The following is an 18745-nucleotide window of genomic DNA, read 5'->3' on the forward strand; positions in this document are numbered from 1 at the left end:
TAGTTGTTAACTTATGCACAATGATGATTATATCAGAGCTCGCATCTTCGGTTATTTTTTTAGGAAAATGATTTAAAAGGAAAAGATAGTTTTTTGTTTTGTAGACTAAAAGTCGTTAAATATTGTTTTTTTCTACATTTTCCATTAAATTTGTTTTTTTGTCCATATCTTACCCTCATGACCGGTTGGTGTGAGTTTAGCTGGTTTTCGGCGTTTTTTGTAGCTCCAACGAGATTTTGTTCATCTTCTCCGGGCATCCTTTGCAATAGCCACCAAACCACCGTTGGTTTTACCAAGATTACCATAACCACCATCATCCATCACCTCCGACCACCCATTTTTCTGCCGCCATTGAGCCTTGTTCCAACCTCCTTCCACCACCGTTGCTACACCACCTTGAACTGCAGCCAAACATTAAACCACTATTGAGAACCACCAAGAAACCATTTTTTACCTTTATCGTAGATAAACAATAAGCAAGAAGAGGAGTGTGTGTTTTCTTTGCGTGACTGTCTGGGAAAACAAATCACCACAAAAAGAGTGTTCATTGTTGGAAAAAACATTATTGGCCGGAGAAGATGACCAGAGTCTCATTGGAGCTACAAAGAATGCCCGAAACCGGCTAAACCCATACCAGCCGGTCATAAGGGTAAGATATGGACAAAAAAACAAGTTTATTAGGCAAATGTGGACAAAAGAAAATCAATGACTAAATATATACAAAACAAGAAATATCTTTATATGCTTTTAAGTTATTTTCCCTTCTTTTTAACCCAAATCTACAATATTGGTATCATATTGATCAAAGAAGAAATCCGGGTTATGTCTTCTGCCTCTTACTTATCCAACTCAAATATGAAGATGCATTCTCAATATCTTTTCGATTGTGGCTTTACCTTCTCGAATTGGGGCATTTTATAAAAAATATAATTAAACATGAATGTTTAAAGTGCGCAGTATTTTGTAAGTGTTTTTTTTTTCTCGAATTAGTTCAAAGGAGGAAGTTTTGAAGTAAAGATCATAGCTTTGGAAAATGACATGAACATGTACAAGACAAACTTTCCTTCAATCTATGGTTCAAAACCCCATGGCTTCCTTTTCATCTTTCTTCATTCTATTCAACTTCACATAAAGATCAGATAAGGTTGATCCTAGGTAAGGATTAACAAACAAAATGGTGCATGTTATCTTCTCTCCAAGATGTCCTAATTCGAGAAAAGGTAAAGCCACAATCACAACAATATTGAAAGTGCACCTACTATATACTTTCAGCCACAAGCACATACAACACCTTCAAGAAGAGTTCATATCATATCATATCATAAAATACAAACATACATAGTCTAGTCGTGTTATTTACTTTACACACATGACATCATATTTGATCTCCTCTGCTATCAACGATTAGCATCACGGGTTTACATTTACTCTAACAACATAAACCGATCAATCAGATTTCACTATACTCTTGTGGCAAAAGTGCAATCTCAATTTCTTGAAGTGTTTTTCCTTTTGTTTCCATAACATTCCTTTTCACAAACGCCACTCCCACCAAACAAAAAGTACCCAACATCGAGTACAGCAGCTGTGCACCCATCAACTCCAACAAACGTAGGAATAATAATCCCACCATAAAATTGAACACCTAGTAGACAAACAAATCAGTTCAATTATAGAAAAGAGGAAGAAGATGAAGGGTGTAAAGTGTAATATTATCATTACCCAGTGCACAGACATGCAAAAGGCCATTGCTTTTGCTCTTATACGGTTTGGGAAGATTTCTGACAGGAGGAGACCTGGAACGGGACCCGCTCCAATTGCAAATGAAAAAACAAACCTACATACACAAATAGCAATGAACTTTCATTTTATCTGTTTATCATAGCATTCTACTTCCATTTTTTTTTACCTATTACAATTTAGTTTTTAATTTTATCAGTTTCAATATTTTCTTATTAGAGAATCCACAATGGTCAACCTCTTGTAAACCTTATTTATTTTTCCACATCAAATTTCCACCAACTTTATTCAACAGAAACATATCTTTATAAATCTTCTCCGATGTATTAAGCTTTTTTTTTTAAATAAATAAAACTTATCCTCACCTATTTGATACAATTATTTATGAAATTTTAAAAGGCAAAAAATAAAAATATTGGATCTTACATTAGCATGCCACTGACAGAGAGGTATAGAGCTCCAGATGTGGATGCAAGCAGGCCTGCTGCAATTACTTGAAGGACTGTAGATATAGCCTAAAATAATAAAAACCATAAAAAAAAAAAAAATTGAAATCACATATTTCTGATACGAACTATTATCAAAGGGTGTTTGGGTAAAAAATTTGTGATTTTTTTTTTTTTTTTTGAGTTGATAAATACAATATGCATAAAACTAGGTCTGTGAAAATTACCATGCCAAAGAAGCTCCAAAGAAGGAGAACCTTCCTCCCGAGTTTATCCATGAGAAGCAAGGCAATGATAGATCCTGAATGAGTATAAATAAATATCACAAGTTAGGAAAAAATGCTTATAATTAAATGGTGAAATAGAGTTGATAAATATTAAATACAATACCCAAAAGGTTGACAATCCCCACAAAGGCATTAGCTAGGTTTGATGAAACTCCAGCACTTCTGAATACAGTTGAAGAGAAATAAAACACAGCATTTATTCCAGAGAGCTGTTGTAAAGCAAACAGGGTTGACCCAATAAAAACAACTGCAAAAGGACCAAATAAATAACAAAGCTTTTTTTTTTTTTTTAATGCACCCAACCAAAACCAACAGATCCACAGACATCAACTCCAATTTGGTACACAGGACATGACATGACAGCTTTTACATCATTAGACTGAGATTGATGTGAATGAGACAAAAAATTGTACCAAAAAAGTTGAACAAGGCGAGACAAAGACTGGCTCTCAACTCTCTTGTTTGTGAAAAAAGACATAAATGCCCTCCTCATCCTCATCATTGAAAATAGTCCTACAAAGCTTGTCCAGTTTTGTCCCATGTAACAAACGCAGCCTTAGGCTGCGTTTGTGACACACAACATGAATGGAACTGAACAAGCTTTCTAGGGCTATTTTCAATGATGAGGATGAGGAGGGCATTTATGTCTTTTTTCACAAACAAGAGAGTTGAGAGCCAGTCTTTGTCTCGCCTTGTTCAACTTTTTTGGTACAATTTTTTGTCTCATTCACATCAATCTCAGTCTAATGATGTAAAAGCTGACATGTCATGTGATGTGTAACAAAAGGGGCATTATAGTCCACAAATTACCTCTAAAATAGCGCCCATAAAACAGTTCTGAAATCCCAACAGTGTCATTCTCATCCCCTCTGTCCGACTTCAAGAGCTCTGCCATTGCTGATCTGACATTTGCTGCTCCTAAAAGTTTCTGGAACTCCACCTCCGCTTCAGCATTTCTTCCTCTCTATAAAGTAAAATTACTCATATGCCCCTTGTTTTATCAACAAATAGAAATGAAGACGATAACAGACCTTGTAAAGCCAATGTGGACTTTCTGCACAGAATATCATAGCAAGAGCAAGTATTGTGGATGGAATTGTAGATAACCAAAAGCAGATACGCCACCTGGACATACATTCAAAAAATGAATCCAAATCTAAAATGTTAAATACAGTTTCAGAGGTAGACAAATGCTTTTTTACCAGCCTGAGATGCTCTTTACAGGAATCCCAATTAGAAGAGCTCCCATCAACCCTAAACATGTTGAAATTTGAATGAAGCTTCCATAGGTCCCACGCACAGCAGGAGGAGAAACCTGCTAGAAATTATTATTTAAAAAAAAAAAATGATAAGTGATAATGAATTTCCATATGCACAATTACGAGAAGTAGGGTTTTTTTGACCTCTGTGATATAGAGAGATGCGACAGGTGGACCAATACCCAATCCAATTCCAACAATAAACCTCCCAATTAGCATCCCTGTCAATGTGTTTGTTGTTGCACTGGAAAATATATAAATTAGTATCATTATAAAAATTCTACAGACATCTATCTTTGACTTAATGGGTCAAGCACTTAATCTGGATAGATATATAGAACTGTTTCTTTAATAACAGAAGGGTAAAATTGTCATTTACTAACATTCAGACAGTTGATTTAAAAATTAAAATATATTACCTACAAGAAGCACCGATGATCATAGGCAAAGCACACAACTGAAAAGCCCTTCGGCGCCCAAATCCATCAGCAATCCAACCACTGAACAGAGACCCAATAAAGGCACCACCAAGACACGTACTAACCACCAGACCTTTATTTACAATGCACCAAAGCTCATAAGATATTAGGTTAAAATCCAGATAGCAGAAGAAGAAAAAGATGGATCTTTGGTGAAAATGAAAAGATACCTTCAGCTAAGCTGTCCCCACTGAAACCAAGATCATGAGAAATGCTTTCAAGGGGTTCATTCACTACCCTACACATAAAAGAACATGGTTTACATTGTTACAGAGTGGATTAAATGTAGTTTGTAATTTTGCTTTTGAGGGGAAGGTCAATGGAAACAAGAGATGTATAGGTTGAGAACAAACCCGAGATGGTAACCAAATAAGAATGAGACTAAGGATGCCACAAGTACATGAGGTAGAGAATGTCTTGGAGATGGATCTGTAGATTCTTGGAAATTATCAATATCATCCTGTAAAAGTTCTATTCAAGCAAACAAGATTGTTCAGAATATTATAAACCCCAAAAAAAGTTTACAAGAGTAATGGATAATTAGAGTAAATTGACATAATAAAAAACATGAATTGTTTGTAACACCTATATTAACTGAACTTTTTGCATCTCTAAACTTCATAATGACATTTTGAACAGAAGATCAAGCATCAATACCTAAGCTGAAAGAATATGATAAATAATCAGATATTTACCAGAACCATCTTCTAGTTCAACTGAATTTGTATAGTCCTTAGACGGCGTGCGTTTATACATCGAGGCAGAAATGTGTGGATGCACCCGCATACCAGAACCTGTCCAGACTTGATTCCCGATTGCAGGATTTGGAGAACCCTAAGATCACTGTCGTCAAAAACATGTAAACAAAACGTCATTTACGTATCTACCAGATAAAACAGAGCATCATATATAAAAAAATTAAGCTTCTCAACACTTCAAAAGCTGTGGTCTAGGTCTTTAGTGTGTAGAATGATCCTTTGTGAACATCAAGATACTTTACTTGTTTCTAAACTGTCATCTACACACTAATTACTAAGCTCGATAACCTCAACACGCAGTAGATCTAACACACTAGAACATAAAACCTATGATCAAATACGTGCAAATGTGGAGAAGTTTACCAAAATCGAAGCTGCTAACCTAACGATTTGTTCTGGTTCTTTGTATAATCGAAAGTAAACCGAAGCTCGAAATAGTAAAAGTCGTCAGTGTGATCAGGAATTCGACGAGCTCCTTCAGTAAATTTCAGAACAACAGATTGTATTATTGCTTCAGAGGTACGCGTATGAAGGCGGTTACGAGTGGTTGTGGCTTTAATACGCCGAACACTTGTTGCTGCGCAACTTTGCATTGTTATCCACACCGTTCGATAGTTTTAAGAGGACCAAAAATAAAAATGAGCTTATTTACAAAATATGCACTATTGTGTAGAAAAAAAAAAAAAAAAAAAAAAAAAAAAAAAAAAAAAAAAAAAAAAAAAAGAGAGAGAGAGTTTGAACCTAACTGAAATGGGGAATATGACTTATCAAGGAAAAAAAAAAAAAAAAAAAAAAAAAAAAAGAGAGAGAGAGTTTGAACCTAACTGAAATGGGGAATATGACTTATCAAGGTAATTAACTTTTCGGTATGTTTACATCTGGGTAACTATCTTTTTTTTGTACGTAGGTAACAAACTTTTTGGAAGTGTTCACATATGATCATTATGATCTGCTATAGCAGGTTAAATCCTAGATGTGAACGCTTTCAACAAGTTTGTTACCTAGATGTGTACAAAAAAAAATAGTTACCCAAATATGAACAAAACGAAAAGTAAAAATTAAATTACATGAATGGTCCCTGTGGTTTGGGGAATTTGTGGTTTTGGTTGCTAACTTATTTTTTTTAACTTAAATTGTCCCTACTGTTTATTTTTGTTGCGCGTTTGGTCACCGTCTTACCTAAAAATACTATTGTGCCCTCATTAATTTATTTTTTAATTAATATTCTTATCTATGTATTTATTTTTTACATATTCAAAAAAATTAATAGACCACACATATTTGTATCTCCTCCCCATCTTCTATTTCTTTTCCATCTTTAGTAACATCGATGTCTTCACCATCCTTTTTTTTGTACTTCAACTCTGGTGAACCAACACCATAACCTACTGTCTCTTCATCTTTAGTGGGTTGTGGTGCTGATTCGACGGAGTTGAAGGACCGAAAAAAGAAGTGACGATGAAGACGTCGATATCACTAAAAATGAAAAATAAATAGAAGTTGAGAAGGATGAAAGATGGGATGGTGATGAGATACAGATATGTGAGATCTACTAATTTTTCTTAAACATATAAAGCATAAGTACATAAACAAGAAAATTAATTAAAAAAATACCAAGGCAACAATAGTCTTTTTAGGTAAGACAGAGACCAAGTTCGTAACAAAATTAAATAGTAGGGACCATCCGAGTTAAAAAATTAAATTAATTAAAAAATAAATAGTAGGGATCATCCGAGGAGATACAAATATGTGTGGTTTATTTTATTTTTTTTTAATATGTAAAAAATAAATACATAGATAAGAAAATTAATTAAAAAAATAAATTAATAAGGGCACAAAAGTATTTTTAGGTAAGACGGTGATCAAACACGCAACAAAAATAAACAGTAAGGACCATTTAAGTTAAAAAAAATAAGTTAGCGACCAAAACCACAAATTCCCCCAAACCACAGGGACCATTCATGTAATTTAATTTTTACTTTTCGTTTGTTCATATTTGGGTAACTATTTTTTTTTTGTACACATCTAGGTAACAAACTTGTTGAAAGCGTTCACATCTAGGATTTAACCTGCTATAGCAGGTCATAATGGTCATATGTGAACACTTCCAAAAAGTTTGTTACCTATATATGTACAAAAAAAAGATAGTTACCCAGATGTGAACATACCGAAAAGTTAATTACATTGATAAGTCATATTCCCAACTGAAATGTGCCATATAGTTTCTTTGGATTGGTATTTGGTATTTTCAGTTTTTGGGACTATCAAGTTCGGTATCTTTGGATAAAAACCGTAATTTTCTCATATAAATTTGGATTTGTTTGATTTTTTGGATAAATAATATAAAAGATACTAAATTTACTTAAAAATTTAATTTGACAATGTGTTTTTAATTTTTAATAATTCTTAACACTTGACTGATCGACCCGATTATCCACTGACGTTACATGATGACGTGTCAATTTTGATGATATAACATGCTGACCTATTAAAATTGAACTTTTTTTCTACAAAAGATATTAAGTTTTTACTTTTTTTTTTATTCTGATACTAAGTTTATTTTATTTTTATTTTTTTAATTTTAACATTCTAATTTTTTTTGTTACAAGTTGAATATTATTTTTTCAAATTTTGTTCAATGTTGATCATTTTCATTTGAAATCATATAAATATATTTTTTATTACATTTTAAATATATAAATACATTTTTTTCGATTAAAAACCACATTTTTATATAAATACAAAGTTTTCTTTTACATCACACATACTTATAAAGCTAGCATTTTTTCTTGAATCTCATGCATTTGAAACCTCCATTCTTTTTTCCTTTCACCACATTCATTTGAAACTCCCATGACTTTTCAATTTCCTTATAATAATAATTATACTTTGGTAATTAGGTTAATAAATATCAAATCTAAAGTGTATTCATATACAAACTAAATTTGAATATTAAAATAATATTTTTAATTCTACTTATAAAATTATGTTTTTTAAGTTTTAACATATTATATTTAATTTATTAATTTTAATAAATTATTGGATGTAAACCATTATCATTTTAAAGGTATAATTTTTGAATAATTTGTATAAAATACTTACACTATTAATTAAAATATAACATTATAGGCTCAACTTAAATATAAATTTTATTTAACTTAAACAACCCAAATATTATTTTATAAATAGTTAAAAGTGATAAATTGTAGCGTCTTTCTAATAATGATTGTAAGTTGGTTAATAAGGTTAAATAAATATCAAACCTAAAGTTTAATCATAAATAGACTAAATTTCAATTTTAAAATAATAACTTTACTTCTATTTATAAAGTTATGTCTTTAAATTTTAACATATTATACTTAATTTATTATATTTAAAATGTTGTTGCATGTAAACCATTATCAGTTTAAAGCTACAATTTCTGAACAGTTTTGACAAAATACTTAAATTGTTAATTTAAATATAACATTACCGTGTCAACTTAAATATAAATTTCAGTTCCACTAAAAAAACCAAATAATATTTTATAAATAGTTAAAAGTGATAAATTATAGTGATAAATACAATAACTAAATTGTAATATCAGTTTAACTAAAATATTTCCTAAATATATTTATATAATTGTTAAAAAATTTCAAATAAGTAGCTTAAAATAGCTTATAATAACAATAGTTAAAAATAACTTTATATAAATGATTATATTGTTACCTTTAAAGTCAAAAAATAATGTTTGATGTTTTAAATAATTAAAATGATAGAAATTAAAACATTAAGCAAATAAAATTTAAAAAATTAGTTAAAAATAACAACTATAAATAATATTAAACCATATATAATATTTAATTTTATTGATGTGTAACTCGCGAGTAGAAGTCATTCAAATGATTGAGATTATGACGTTATAATAGATTTATATATTATCATATAACTCAAAATAATCAATATATTATACCAAATTAATATACGAGTTATTATATCAAATTTAACAACAACGTTAGTGTTATATTTTAAAAAACATATATTTGTAAAGACTTCATCTATATAGGTGTTTATACGCATTACAATGTCAACTAAAATATAAATTTCAGTTCCATTTAAAAAAAACTAAAAAATATTTTGTAAATAGTTAAAAGTGATAAAGTGTAGTGATAAAAGCAAAAACTAAATAGTAATTTCAATTTAACTAAAATATTTCTTAAATATATTTTTATAATCGTTAAAAGTTTCCAAATAAGTAGCTTAAAATAACTTACAATAACAATAGTTAAAAACAACTCTATATAAATGATTATATTGTTAGCTTTAAAATTAAAAAAAAAAAAAACAATGTTTGATGTTTTAAATAATTATAATGATAGAAATTAAAACGTTAAGCAAATAAATTTTAAAAAATTCATTAACAATAAAAACAACTATATATAACATCAAATGATATATTATATTTAATTTTATTCATGTGTAACTTGCGGGTAGACATCATTCAAATGATTGAGATTATGAAGTTATAATAAATGTATATATTATCATATAATTCAAAATAATCAATATATTATATCAATTTAATATATACAAATTATTATATCAAATTTAACAACAACGTTATTGTTATATTTAAAAAATCATATATTTGTAAATACTTCAACTATATAGGCGTTTTTGCGCAACGCACAGACATTTGCCTAGTTCAAAGTATAATCTTATGTATATATATATGCATCCAAACCTCCAAACACGTTTCAAAGTTTCTTATTTAATATATAATATGGTTTTTATATAACTAATGCATATTTTATTTATACATAAAATTATGGTTTGAATGTAAAAAAAACCTTGTATTTATACAAAGTATGGTTTTTTAATTAAAAATATATATATTTATGTCATTTAAAATGCATTAAAAAAATATTTATATAGTTTCAAATGAAAAATTGTCAGTATTGAACAAAATTAGAAAAAATAACGTTCGATTATGAAAAAATAAAAATAAAGTGTCAAAGATTTCGTCATTTTTTTTAACTACATATGTGTTAAACTTTTATCACTTATAATTCTCTCATATAAACTTGGATTGTGCTGATTATGTTTGCTATGGCTTCTTCTTAGAATCAAGAACTTCTTGTTTTGTTGTATTTAAGTTTGAGTCATCAAACATAGGTTGTTGCACACAAAAAAAATAAATATTAGAAATGATATTGGTATCAAAATATCGTTATCGGCTCTAGAACCAAACCGATATCATGTAGTATATTTTGGTTCGGTACTCGGTTCCAACAAAATCCAATTTTCAATATTAATATTTCCAGGTTTGATGTTACTTCGATGCCAAGCCCACCCCTAATATGGTGTACAAAAAAACAATAATACCCCGTATCACAAGTTCGCAAAACACCCTTCAATTTAATAGAAAATGATGCAAATATATAATAGAAACAATAGTATATTAAGTTAGTGGGGAGTTATTAATACATTTATGCATCTATAGATGTTTATAATATTAAAAAGGGAAAATGACTTGTAACGGTAATTATCTTCTTGTCCTGTTTATATTTTTTTTTTGTCAAATGTATATAAAAAAAACTGTTTAAATGTGAACATTTTTTTTACAAATTTGTTAAAAGTTTTTAAAATTTCTTACAATATTTTTATGATATTTATTTCCCACATGTTTTTTAATACAATGTTTTAAATATTTGTTTATAATTTTTTAAACTTTTTTATTCTTTCATATAAGTTTAATACAAGTGTTTTTAAACCAAATATTTATAAATGTTTTAATTTTCTCTTACATGTATTTAACTTGTTTTTTTTTATATATATTTTCATACAGTTTTTTTGTAACTTTCATACATTTATTTTTAAGCTTTATTTTACAACATTTTAAAAGTGTTTTACAAATTTTATATGATATTTTAATATTTTTTTATAACATTTTATAATATTTTCGTCAGATACTACTTTAAAATGTTGTATTAAAAAAATTAAAAATTTATAAACTTCTAATTAAAAAGTATTAAAAAGTTGGAATAATTTTAAAACATTTACATTATATAGAGTTTTTTGTTTTTTTATTTGCTAAGTAATATTTTCTTTTTATTTTTTTTTAAAAGACCCTCCATACTTATTGTTACATATTTAATCTATTTAATTTTATTGTTAGATACTATTTACTCTATAAATATAATATATGCTTAAAAACAAAAGAAAAAATATTATAAGAGGCTATATAAAATATTTCACAAAACGAAAACATATTTATTAATTAAACAATAAAGTTTAAATTTGATCAATATTTAATTAATATTTAGGAAATTATTGATACTTTAAAAATAACGGTTGAAGAAAACAATACAAACATATTTGAAAAATAAAATTGCTATTAGAAGTGGGGAAAATGATTTATCAGAGTAATTAATTTTTTTGTTTTGTTTACATTTAGGCAACTTTCTTTTTTCATACATATTTAACTATTTAACATGTTAATTTGTTCACATATTACCATTGTTACCTGCTATAGCCGGTGACATTGACAATATGTGAATACATATACCAAGTTAAATGGTCAAATGTGTGCAAAAACAAATAAGTTATTTAAATGTGAATAAAACGATAAATATGATTACCTTGGTAAGTCATTTTCCCCATTAAAAACAATGAATATCATTTTTGTTTTGAATACTATTATTTGGTTTTAAGTATTTCTTTAATTACATTTTGACGATTAAAATTCTTATCTATCTAAATTTAGATGTTAATAAAATCGAACCTAGAAACCAAAAAACCAATGAAACCAAAATTTTATCGGTTTTGAGTTTTGATTTAAAAAATTAAACTGAACCGACCCAAACCCAAAACATACCGATAATATATATTTCTGATTATCTAATATTTGATATATATACTTAAAAAATAAAGAAAGGTTGAAGATTGATGTTGTGATGGTGTTTTCATGTTTTGGTTGTAATGGATTGTTTATGTTTTGTTTTGATGGTGTTTTTATATTTTTGTTGTAAATTTCTAAATTTTTTTTGAAGATAATTGAAATTATATACATAGAGAGAGAAACTGCGTGGAAAAAATTATATACATAGTAGGTATTTATATAGGAAAATAATAATTAATTTTAAAGTTATTATGTTTATTAATTTGACCATAGTCAAACTGTTTAAATTCAAATGGTATAATTTTTTACTTGTTTCAATCGGTGGTAACGGACACAAGATTCACCATAGAATGTGAGGTTGTGTTTTGCTCGTTATGACTCCGTTATGGTTTCACCAAGTCGGCCATAACAAGCATGAACAAACCATACCGTGTACTATAACATCAAATCTTTATATCTTAGTTATTTACGAAATCTTTGGTATTACAAAATATCAATTATTTATATATTTTAGATTTTTATACAAGTATTGAAGTCAATAAATAAAATTTGACATGTACATTACCAGCGAGCCACAAGGTCAACTTGTGAGATCTAATTAAACATCATATCTCTTTTAAGTCATTTTGTTATAAATAGCCGAAGTTAAAAAAAAACATATTTCGATTTCCACAAAATACCTAGAAATGGATTGAGAAACGAATCAACACACATGGTTAATAGATAAATTTGACTGAGAATAAAAATACAAATAAAAAAAATCAAATAAAAAAATTAAAAGATGTAAATGCTTTTTATTTCTAAAAAACAAAACTCAAGTTTAATATAGTAAAACCAAATATATAACTTTTTTAATATAATTAAAAAAAGTTAAGAATTTTTTTGAAAGAAAGAAAAATATAAACCGAAAGTTTACCGTAACCGAATAAACCTGTTAAAAGGATAAAAAATGTAAAGTTTTTTTTTTTTTTTATTAAATAAATAAAACAAAGTTTAAGTTTAATGTGAGAATTTTTTTTTTTTTTATTTTTTTTTATTTTTTTTTTTTAATGTAATTAACCATAAAAACTATATCAGTGTAGTTATTTGATTAGATTCTGATTTATTAACAAGGTAGATTCCATTGATCTTTAATAGCATCTACACCAATAGTATTATGGTAATTAAATTAAGTATTATTTATTATCCTTTGGTTGAGTTTTCTTCTTTTATACAAATTTCATTTAATTATTGTTTATAAGTTTCTTTCCCGTGGACCAAGCCTAGCAAGAAAGAGAAATATTTCCATTAGCATCTTTTCGATCAAACGGCCCAAATCACTTGTAGGTTCTGTTATTAATTACAGCCGTGGGATACAACTTTCAATCTTAACCATACGATCAGAATACCAAGACATGATATACCGTCGATTATTTAAAAAAATTGAATTTCAAAAGCTCAAGAGAGGGAGGAACAAAGCAAAGAAAGCAAGTCTATATTTTTCGCTCCTGTATTTCTCTCTCCCCAATCTTTCTCGTCTCAATCACATCTAAAGATTGTTGTTTTCCATCGTAGAGTTGCTGGGTTTAACCGATTTTATTCATGGGATGTGGTGCTGATTTGGGGTTAATCTTTTGATGATGTTTTAGTTGCGAATCTGAGCTGTTGGAGTGGGAGCGATAAGTTTATTGATTTTGTCATCGTATTGTTTCTGGGTTTCCGTTTTTTATTCGAATGGTTGTTGATTTTTGTTTGAATTTGAGGAATTTGGTGAATTTTTGTATATTTTCATAGTTCTGTAAAGGTTCTTGATAAAGAAAGTGAAATCTCAAATTGGAGAGATAATAATGGAGAAGGGTGAAGGCGGGGGGGATTCAAATTTCCCTCCGAAAACGAATCAATCGGACGCGGCGGAGGTATCGACGGCAACGCCGATGGATATCCCGGCTGCAAAAAAGCTCGCACGGCAGCTGGATTTTAACAGCATCGGCAGTAGTGTACCGCCGGCGGCGTCGTTGGCAAGGACTCAAGTGGTTTTGCCGGAGCACCCTCAACGGCCGGTTGTGGTGCATGTTCAACACCCAGCGCCACCGCCGCCGCCACCACAACCAAAACAGTCGCTGCTGCAACAACAACAACCTTTAAGGCCTTTGTGAGTGTTCTTCAATATGCTAGATTATAAATTATTAAATTCCACTTGATTTGTGTTTGATTTCGTAACATTGATGGGTTTTTTGTATTAATCAAAATCATACATCTTCAGAACTTCAAAATTCCAACTTTGTTAGTGCTCCATGTTTTAGTTAGATATCACATATTAATAAATCCGAATCTGGATTTTGAAGCCTCTTTAATCCCTTTTTGTTTCGTTTCTTGTGATACCATGGCTATTCTATCACATGAAAACAGAAATCCATACTTCATTAGCAAACAGTTATATGGAGATTCTATTTTTGCCTTGTAACTTTTGTTTGATTTCTTGTTATAAAAAGACCAGATTATATTTAAATCATGTATCATTAAATACATGACAGAAGTTTCGATGTGCATTCACAATCTGATAATGTGATGATCAATATTTAGAATCAAATAATCATCTGTAATAGAAAATGTGGGATCAGTTAATCACTTATGATTGTGTTGAGTTTGAGTGATTTATAAACTGTGATTGGTAAAGAAGTAATGGATACAATAAGGGCTTACAACTTTACAGTAGATGCGTGTTTTGAATCTGATTATATGATAATATGATATCAAATGATTAGAATTAGATAATCAACTATAGTAAAACATGGTATAAGGAAATAATATTTGGTAGTGATTCTTTTGATTTAAGAAATAATAATCGCTTTTGATTGTGTTGAAAGTTGAAAGTTCATTTATTAATGGTGGAAAACTGTATATTTTTTTATGCCAGAAAACCAGAATCTCCAAAGGCTCGAGCAAGACAAAATGTTGAAGGAAAAGATGGCACTCCAAAGAAGCCAAAACAGTGCAATTGCAAGCACTCAAGGTGCTTGAAATTGTAAGTATCATTCTTCAATTCAACTATCATTTTTTAAAAAGTTATGTAATATTGTAATGTAAAAAACAGAGCTGAAACATGTTTTTACTTTATATATATTTAATGCATCATCTACGAGAAAGCTTCTCTCGTGTAATGATTTTCCATTTTTGCTTATATAGCTTATCCACATGTGTATGTATGTATAAATTTTAATTGTTTCACATGTGTTCTGTTCTTATATTATAGCTGTGTGTCTTTTCTTTTTCCCATTAAGTGTTGTATGTATATATATGTATATAGTTTACAAAATATATGAGTAAATGACAACACATTGAGTAAAAACACTCATATAATTGACTAAGGGTGTTTATCTTTTTTCCTATGAGTAAAGTGGCTGAATGGGTGATGATATTTGATATCTGTTTGAATAGAGTGTGGTATTATTCATAAGGTCTGTTTCTTTTCTAGGCTGAATGAGACTAAATGAACATTTGATCTTTTATATTCTAAAAAACCAAATTTCTCCAATTTTAACATGAGAGAAAGAAGTTAGGATGAAAAAAGAAGAAGGGCTAATAGGTTAAGGGTTAGTGTCTTAATACATTAAGCCAAGTTTTTTGGCTTAATCAGTTAAGTCATTATGTCCAGATTAAGCCAAAAAGAAAAAACCATGTATAGCTGGGAAGATTAAGCGCTTTGTTGATCAAGTAAAAAAGAAACATGCCCCTAAAAGGACTTAAGGAGGACATGACTTGATCTTGTAAGGTTTTTATGATTTTTTTTTGACATAATAGATTAAGGGAAATGAGTGTTTCCTCATTAAGTCTTAACCTTTTTACAAATCAGCCTCATTTTGTGTGATTCTGATGTGCAGATATTGTGAATGCTTTGCAATGGGAATATATTGTGATGGGTGCAACTGTGTCAACTGTCATAACAATGTTGAAAATGAGCCTGCAAGAAGAGATGCTGTTGAAACCACTTTGGAAAGAAATCCAGATGCATTTAGACCTAAAATTGCAAGTAGTCCTCATGGAAATCGTAATAGAAGGGTGAGTCATCTTCAATTCCATTGTTTTTTTATAACATTTTTCAAAAGTTGTTATAGTTTTGGTTAGTTAGTAACTGTTTTTATAGTCTAATGTCTGAAGTAGAAATGAAGTGAAACTGCATTACCATTGCTGATTGTTTCACTTTTTAGTTTTTCCTCAAAATGGTGTAAAGGAACACCATAACACCAAATTTGGTGTTTTACTTTCACTTTACATCATTTAGTTGTTAAGTTTTCAAGCGTACAATTTGGTCCTTCAAGTTTTGAGTTTGTATATTTGTAGTAAGATGTTTGTTCTGATAATATAGTATCTATCAATTACAAATTTATGCAGGAAGAGGCGGGAGGAAAACATAACAAAGGATGCAATTGCAAGAAATCAGGATGCTTGAAGAAATACTGTGAGTGCTTTCAAGCAAACATTCTTTGCTCTGAGAATTGTAGATGTATGGATTGCAAGAATTTTGAAGGAAGTGAAGAAAGACAAGCACTTTTTCATGGTGACTCTGTTAATAACATGGTCTATCTTCAACAGGCGGCAAATGCCGCCATCACCGGAGCTATCGGGACCTCCGGTTACGGTTCACCGCCAGTGTCCCGGAAAAGAAAGGGGCCGGAAGTTTTATATGGTGGACATGCAGCAAAAGATTCAGTGTTTCATAGGGTTGCACACTTTCATGAGGTAATTTAATGATATTCTTGTTTTAGGTGGTGTTTGTTACATGGGAATCAAGAATCTTTCTAGAGCTAGTTTTGACTTTTGACTTTTGAATTTCGATGATGAGGAGGGTATTTATGTCTTTTGCAAAGACGAGAGTTTGAGAGCGAGTCCCCTTTGTTTCATTGATATCTGGTTCAATGCATGCCAGACAATGCAAGCCAAATGCAGTACAACCTGCTCTGTTCTGTCCTGTTTTATTCTATTCTGACGAATATGATCTTATAGATGGCTGAAAATAGTTGACTTTGGGTTCATATTATTTGCTATATTTGACTTTTTTTATTTATTGATATGCAAGCAGACGAATCATGTCAAAGATTCCACTCCTTCATCTTCATGTCCTTCTGTTCCTGGTGCTCGTGTAGCTAACAATGCACCTGTGGGCCCTTCCAAATATACATACAGGTGTGTGTACTTTCTTTCACCAATGTTGCATAAGATAATGGAAACAAGTAACTTTTGTTACATTATATGGTAAAAATTGTAACTTTTTTACATTGAATGGTTAAAGAAAGTATCTTTGCATGAATTAGTGAAACAAAGGAAGTATCTTGTTGCATTTAACCCCTTTTATAGACTACATTGTGCTAAGTATAATTACAAAACTCTATTACTTTTTGAATAAATCGATTTAGGAGGTTGTATGCATAGCAACTTTCAACCCTTTTAAATCTTTTTTTGTCTATATCTTATAAGTTTACCCATTTCACCAATAAAATCTATAACCCAAATTGATTATTTAATATTTATATCCTTTTTTTGTTCTCGTTTTTTTGGAAAGCTAATTAGTTCATCTTGGTTGAAGGTCTCTATTAGCAGATCTTATTCGTTCAGATGATATGAAGGAGCTATGTGCTGTATTGGTGGTGTATGCAAGTGAAGCTGCTCGGGTGCTTTCAGGTATATTTCAAGAATTAGAATCAGATAATACAAAAATATTTGAGTAAATTTATAGATAATTAGGTCATTTGGATGACATTGCTATAATTAGGTAGACTTTTCATAGTAGATTGTTGTAACTTGTAACATAAAGAAATGAAAAGTATGATTATAATTTAATAACAAGAAAAAGTATGTTGCAATTTGTTATACTCAGATGAGACAAATGCAAAGGAAAAGACAAGAAACATTAACAGAGAAAGCTCCTTAACATCATCAATAACAGATCTACAACAAAGCCCAAAGGAAGGTGATGCTCAGAAAGCCATGGCTGATGAATCTTCAAGTGAGAGGCCAATGTCTCCAGGAACCCTAGCCTTGATGTGTGATGAACATGATTCAGTGTTCATGAATTCTGATTCTGATGGATTTCTGGATCATGATCATGCGGATAATAATAATAATAATAATAATCAAAAAAATCATGGTCGATTGCCAAATGGACAAGTCATTACTCAAACTTATGTTGAGCAAGAAAAGACAGTGTTGACAACCTTTAGAGATTGTCTTAATAAGCTCATCACTTTAGGTGAACTAAAAGGCAAGTTTCTTCCTTTTAAGGGTATATAAGTAATTTTACTCTACCCTTTGATGATGATGATAGTTTTTGGTTGTAATTCTAACTTTGTTTTGACATTGCAGAAACACAGTGTTCTTCATTGGCAAGAAGTGATTATGGAGGTCAAAGTCAAATGGAAGCAGTTGAAAACTCAACAACAAATGCTCATTGGAATCCTTCCATTAATGGTTTCTCAAGGTCAACACAACTTCTTCAACATAATGATAACCAGAATAATATGAAACCCCCATTTCACCTTGAAAATGGAGATTTGAAACTAAAACATGAAAAAGATGTGCAATAAGAAGGATGCTTGTGGCATTTTTGTATTATTATTATTAGTATTAGGCCATTCATTTTTATTAGATGCAACAGCTAATTATGCTTTGTGTGTCATTATTGAAATAACCGGTTGCTTTGTTGATTTGTTAGAGTATTTGATAAAATGTTTTAGTCTTTTAGAGTTTTAAGTATTTTGATCATTTAGAATTCGAGTTCAATTCTTGTTTGGATATTGGGCGTTTTGTCAAAGGTCAAAATGGTGATATTTATTATGGATCAGAAAGGGAAGAGTGGTTTTTAAAGTTTTATAAAGGATAAATATATTAAAAATAAAAGTAAATTACACAAATCGTTCATG

General features: G+C 29.8%; 2 protein-coding genes across 3 annotated transcripts; one reads left to right on the forward strand and one right to left on the reverse strand.

Moving 5' to 3' along the window:
- Nucleotides 1-1292: 1292 nt before the first annotated feature.
- Nucleotides 1293-5562, reverse strand: LOC145005216 (Major facilitator superfamily protein). Of its 2 annotated transcripts, none has more exons than XM_078964276.1 (14): nt 5352-5562; nt 4907-5054; nt 4565-4682; nt 4382-4449; nt 4152-4284; nt 3877-3976; nt 3676-3788; nt 3505-3598; nt 3284-3437; nt 2577-2720; nt 2414-2487; nt 2167-2255; nt 1723-1837; nt 1293-1645 (listed from the first exon to the last, which is right to left on the reverse strand). In XM_078964276.1, exons 2-14 carry the CDS (start codon nt 4995-4997, stop codon nt 1451-1453), a joined length of 1488 nt encoding a protein of 495 aa, XP_078820402.1. In that variant the 5' UTR covers nt 4998-5054; nt 5352-5562; the 3' UTR covers nt 1293-1450. The 2 variants fall into 2 exon arrangements, with proteins under 2 accessions (XP_078820402.1, XP_078820401.1); XM_078964275.1 differs by having other exon boundaries at nt 5333-5562.
- Nucleotides 5563-13288: 7726 nt separating this feature from the next.
- LOC145006186 (protein tesmin/TSO1-like CXC 5) lies at nt 13289-18575 on the forward strand. The gene is made up of 8 exons (XM_078965284.1): nt 13289-13980; nt 14746-14853; nt 15710-15887; nt 16221-16568; nt 16909-17012; nt 17413-17507; nt 17704-18087; nt 18189-18575. The coding sequence occupies exons 1-8, from the start codon at nt 13676-13678 to the stop codon at nt 18407-18409; spliced, it is 1743 nt and encodes a 580-aa protein (XP_078821410.1). The 5' UTR covers nt 13289-13675; the 3' UTR covers nt 18410-18575.
- Nucleotides 18576-18745: the final 170 nt, after the last annotated feature.

The sequence above is a fragment of the Lactuca saligna genome, chromosome 7, assembly GCF_052625555.1.
Source record: "Lactuca saligna cultivar CGN05327 chromosome 7, ASM5262555v1, whole genome shotgun sequence".
NCBI classification, from domain to species: Eukaryota; Viridiplantae; Streptophyta; class Magnoliopsida; order Asterales; family Asteraceae; genus Lactuca; species Lactuca saligna.

Coding starts and splice junctions, on each gene's coding strand:
- LOC145005216 (XM_078964276.1), bottom strand. CDS start 4,997: ATGCGGGTGCATCCACACATTTCTGCCTCGATGTATAAACGCACGCCG. Junction 4,683..4,906: donor TGAACTAGAAGATGGTTCTG/GTAAATATCTGA, acceptor TTGCTTGAATAG/AACTTTTACAGGATGATATT. Junction 3,438..3,504: donor GTCCACATTGGCTTTACAAG/GTCTGTTATCGT, acceptor TTTACTTTATAG/AGAGGAAGAAATGCTGAAGC.
- LOC145006186 (XM_078965284.1), top strand. CDS start 13,676: ATGGAGAAGGGTGAAGGCGGGGGGGATTCAAATTTCCCTCCGAAAACG. Junction 13,981..14,745: donor CAACAACCTTTAAGGCCTTT/GTGAGTGTTCTT, acceptor TTTTTATGCCAG/AAAACCAGAATCTCCAAAGG. Junction 16,569..16,908: donor GGGTTGCACACTTTCATGAG/GTAATTTAATGA, acceptor ATATGCAAGCAG/ACGAATCATGTCAAAGATTC.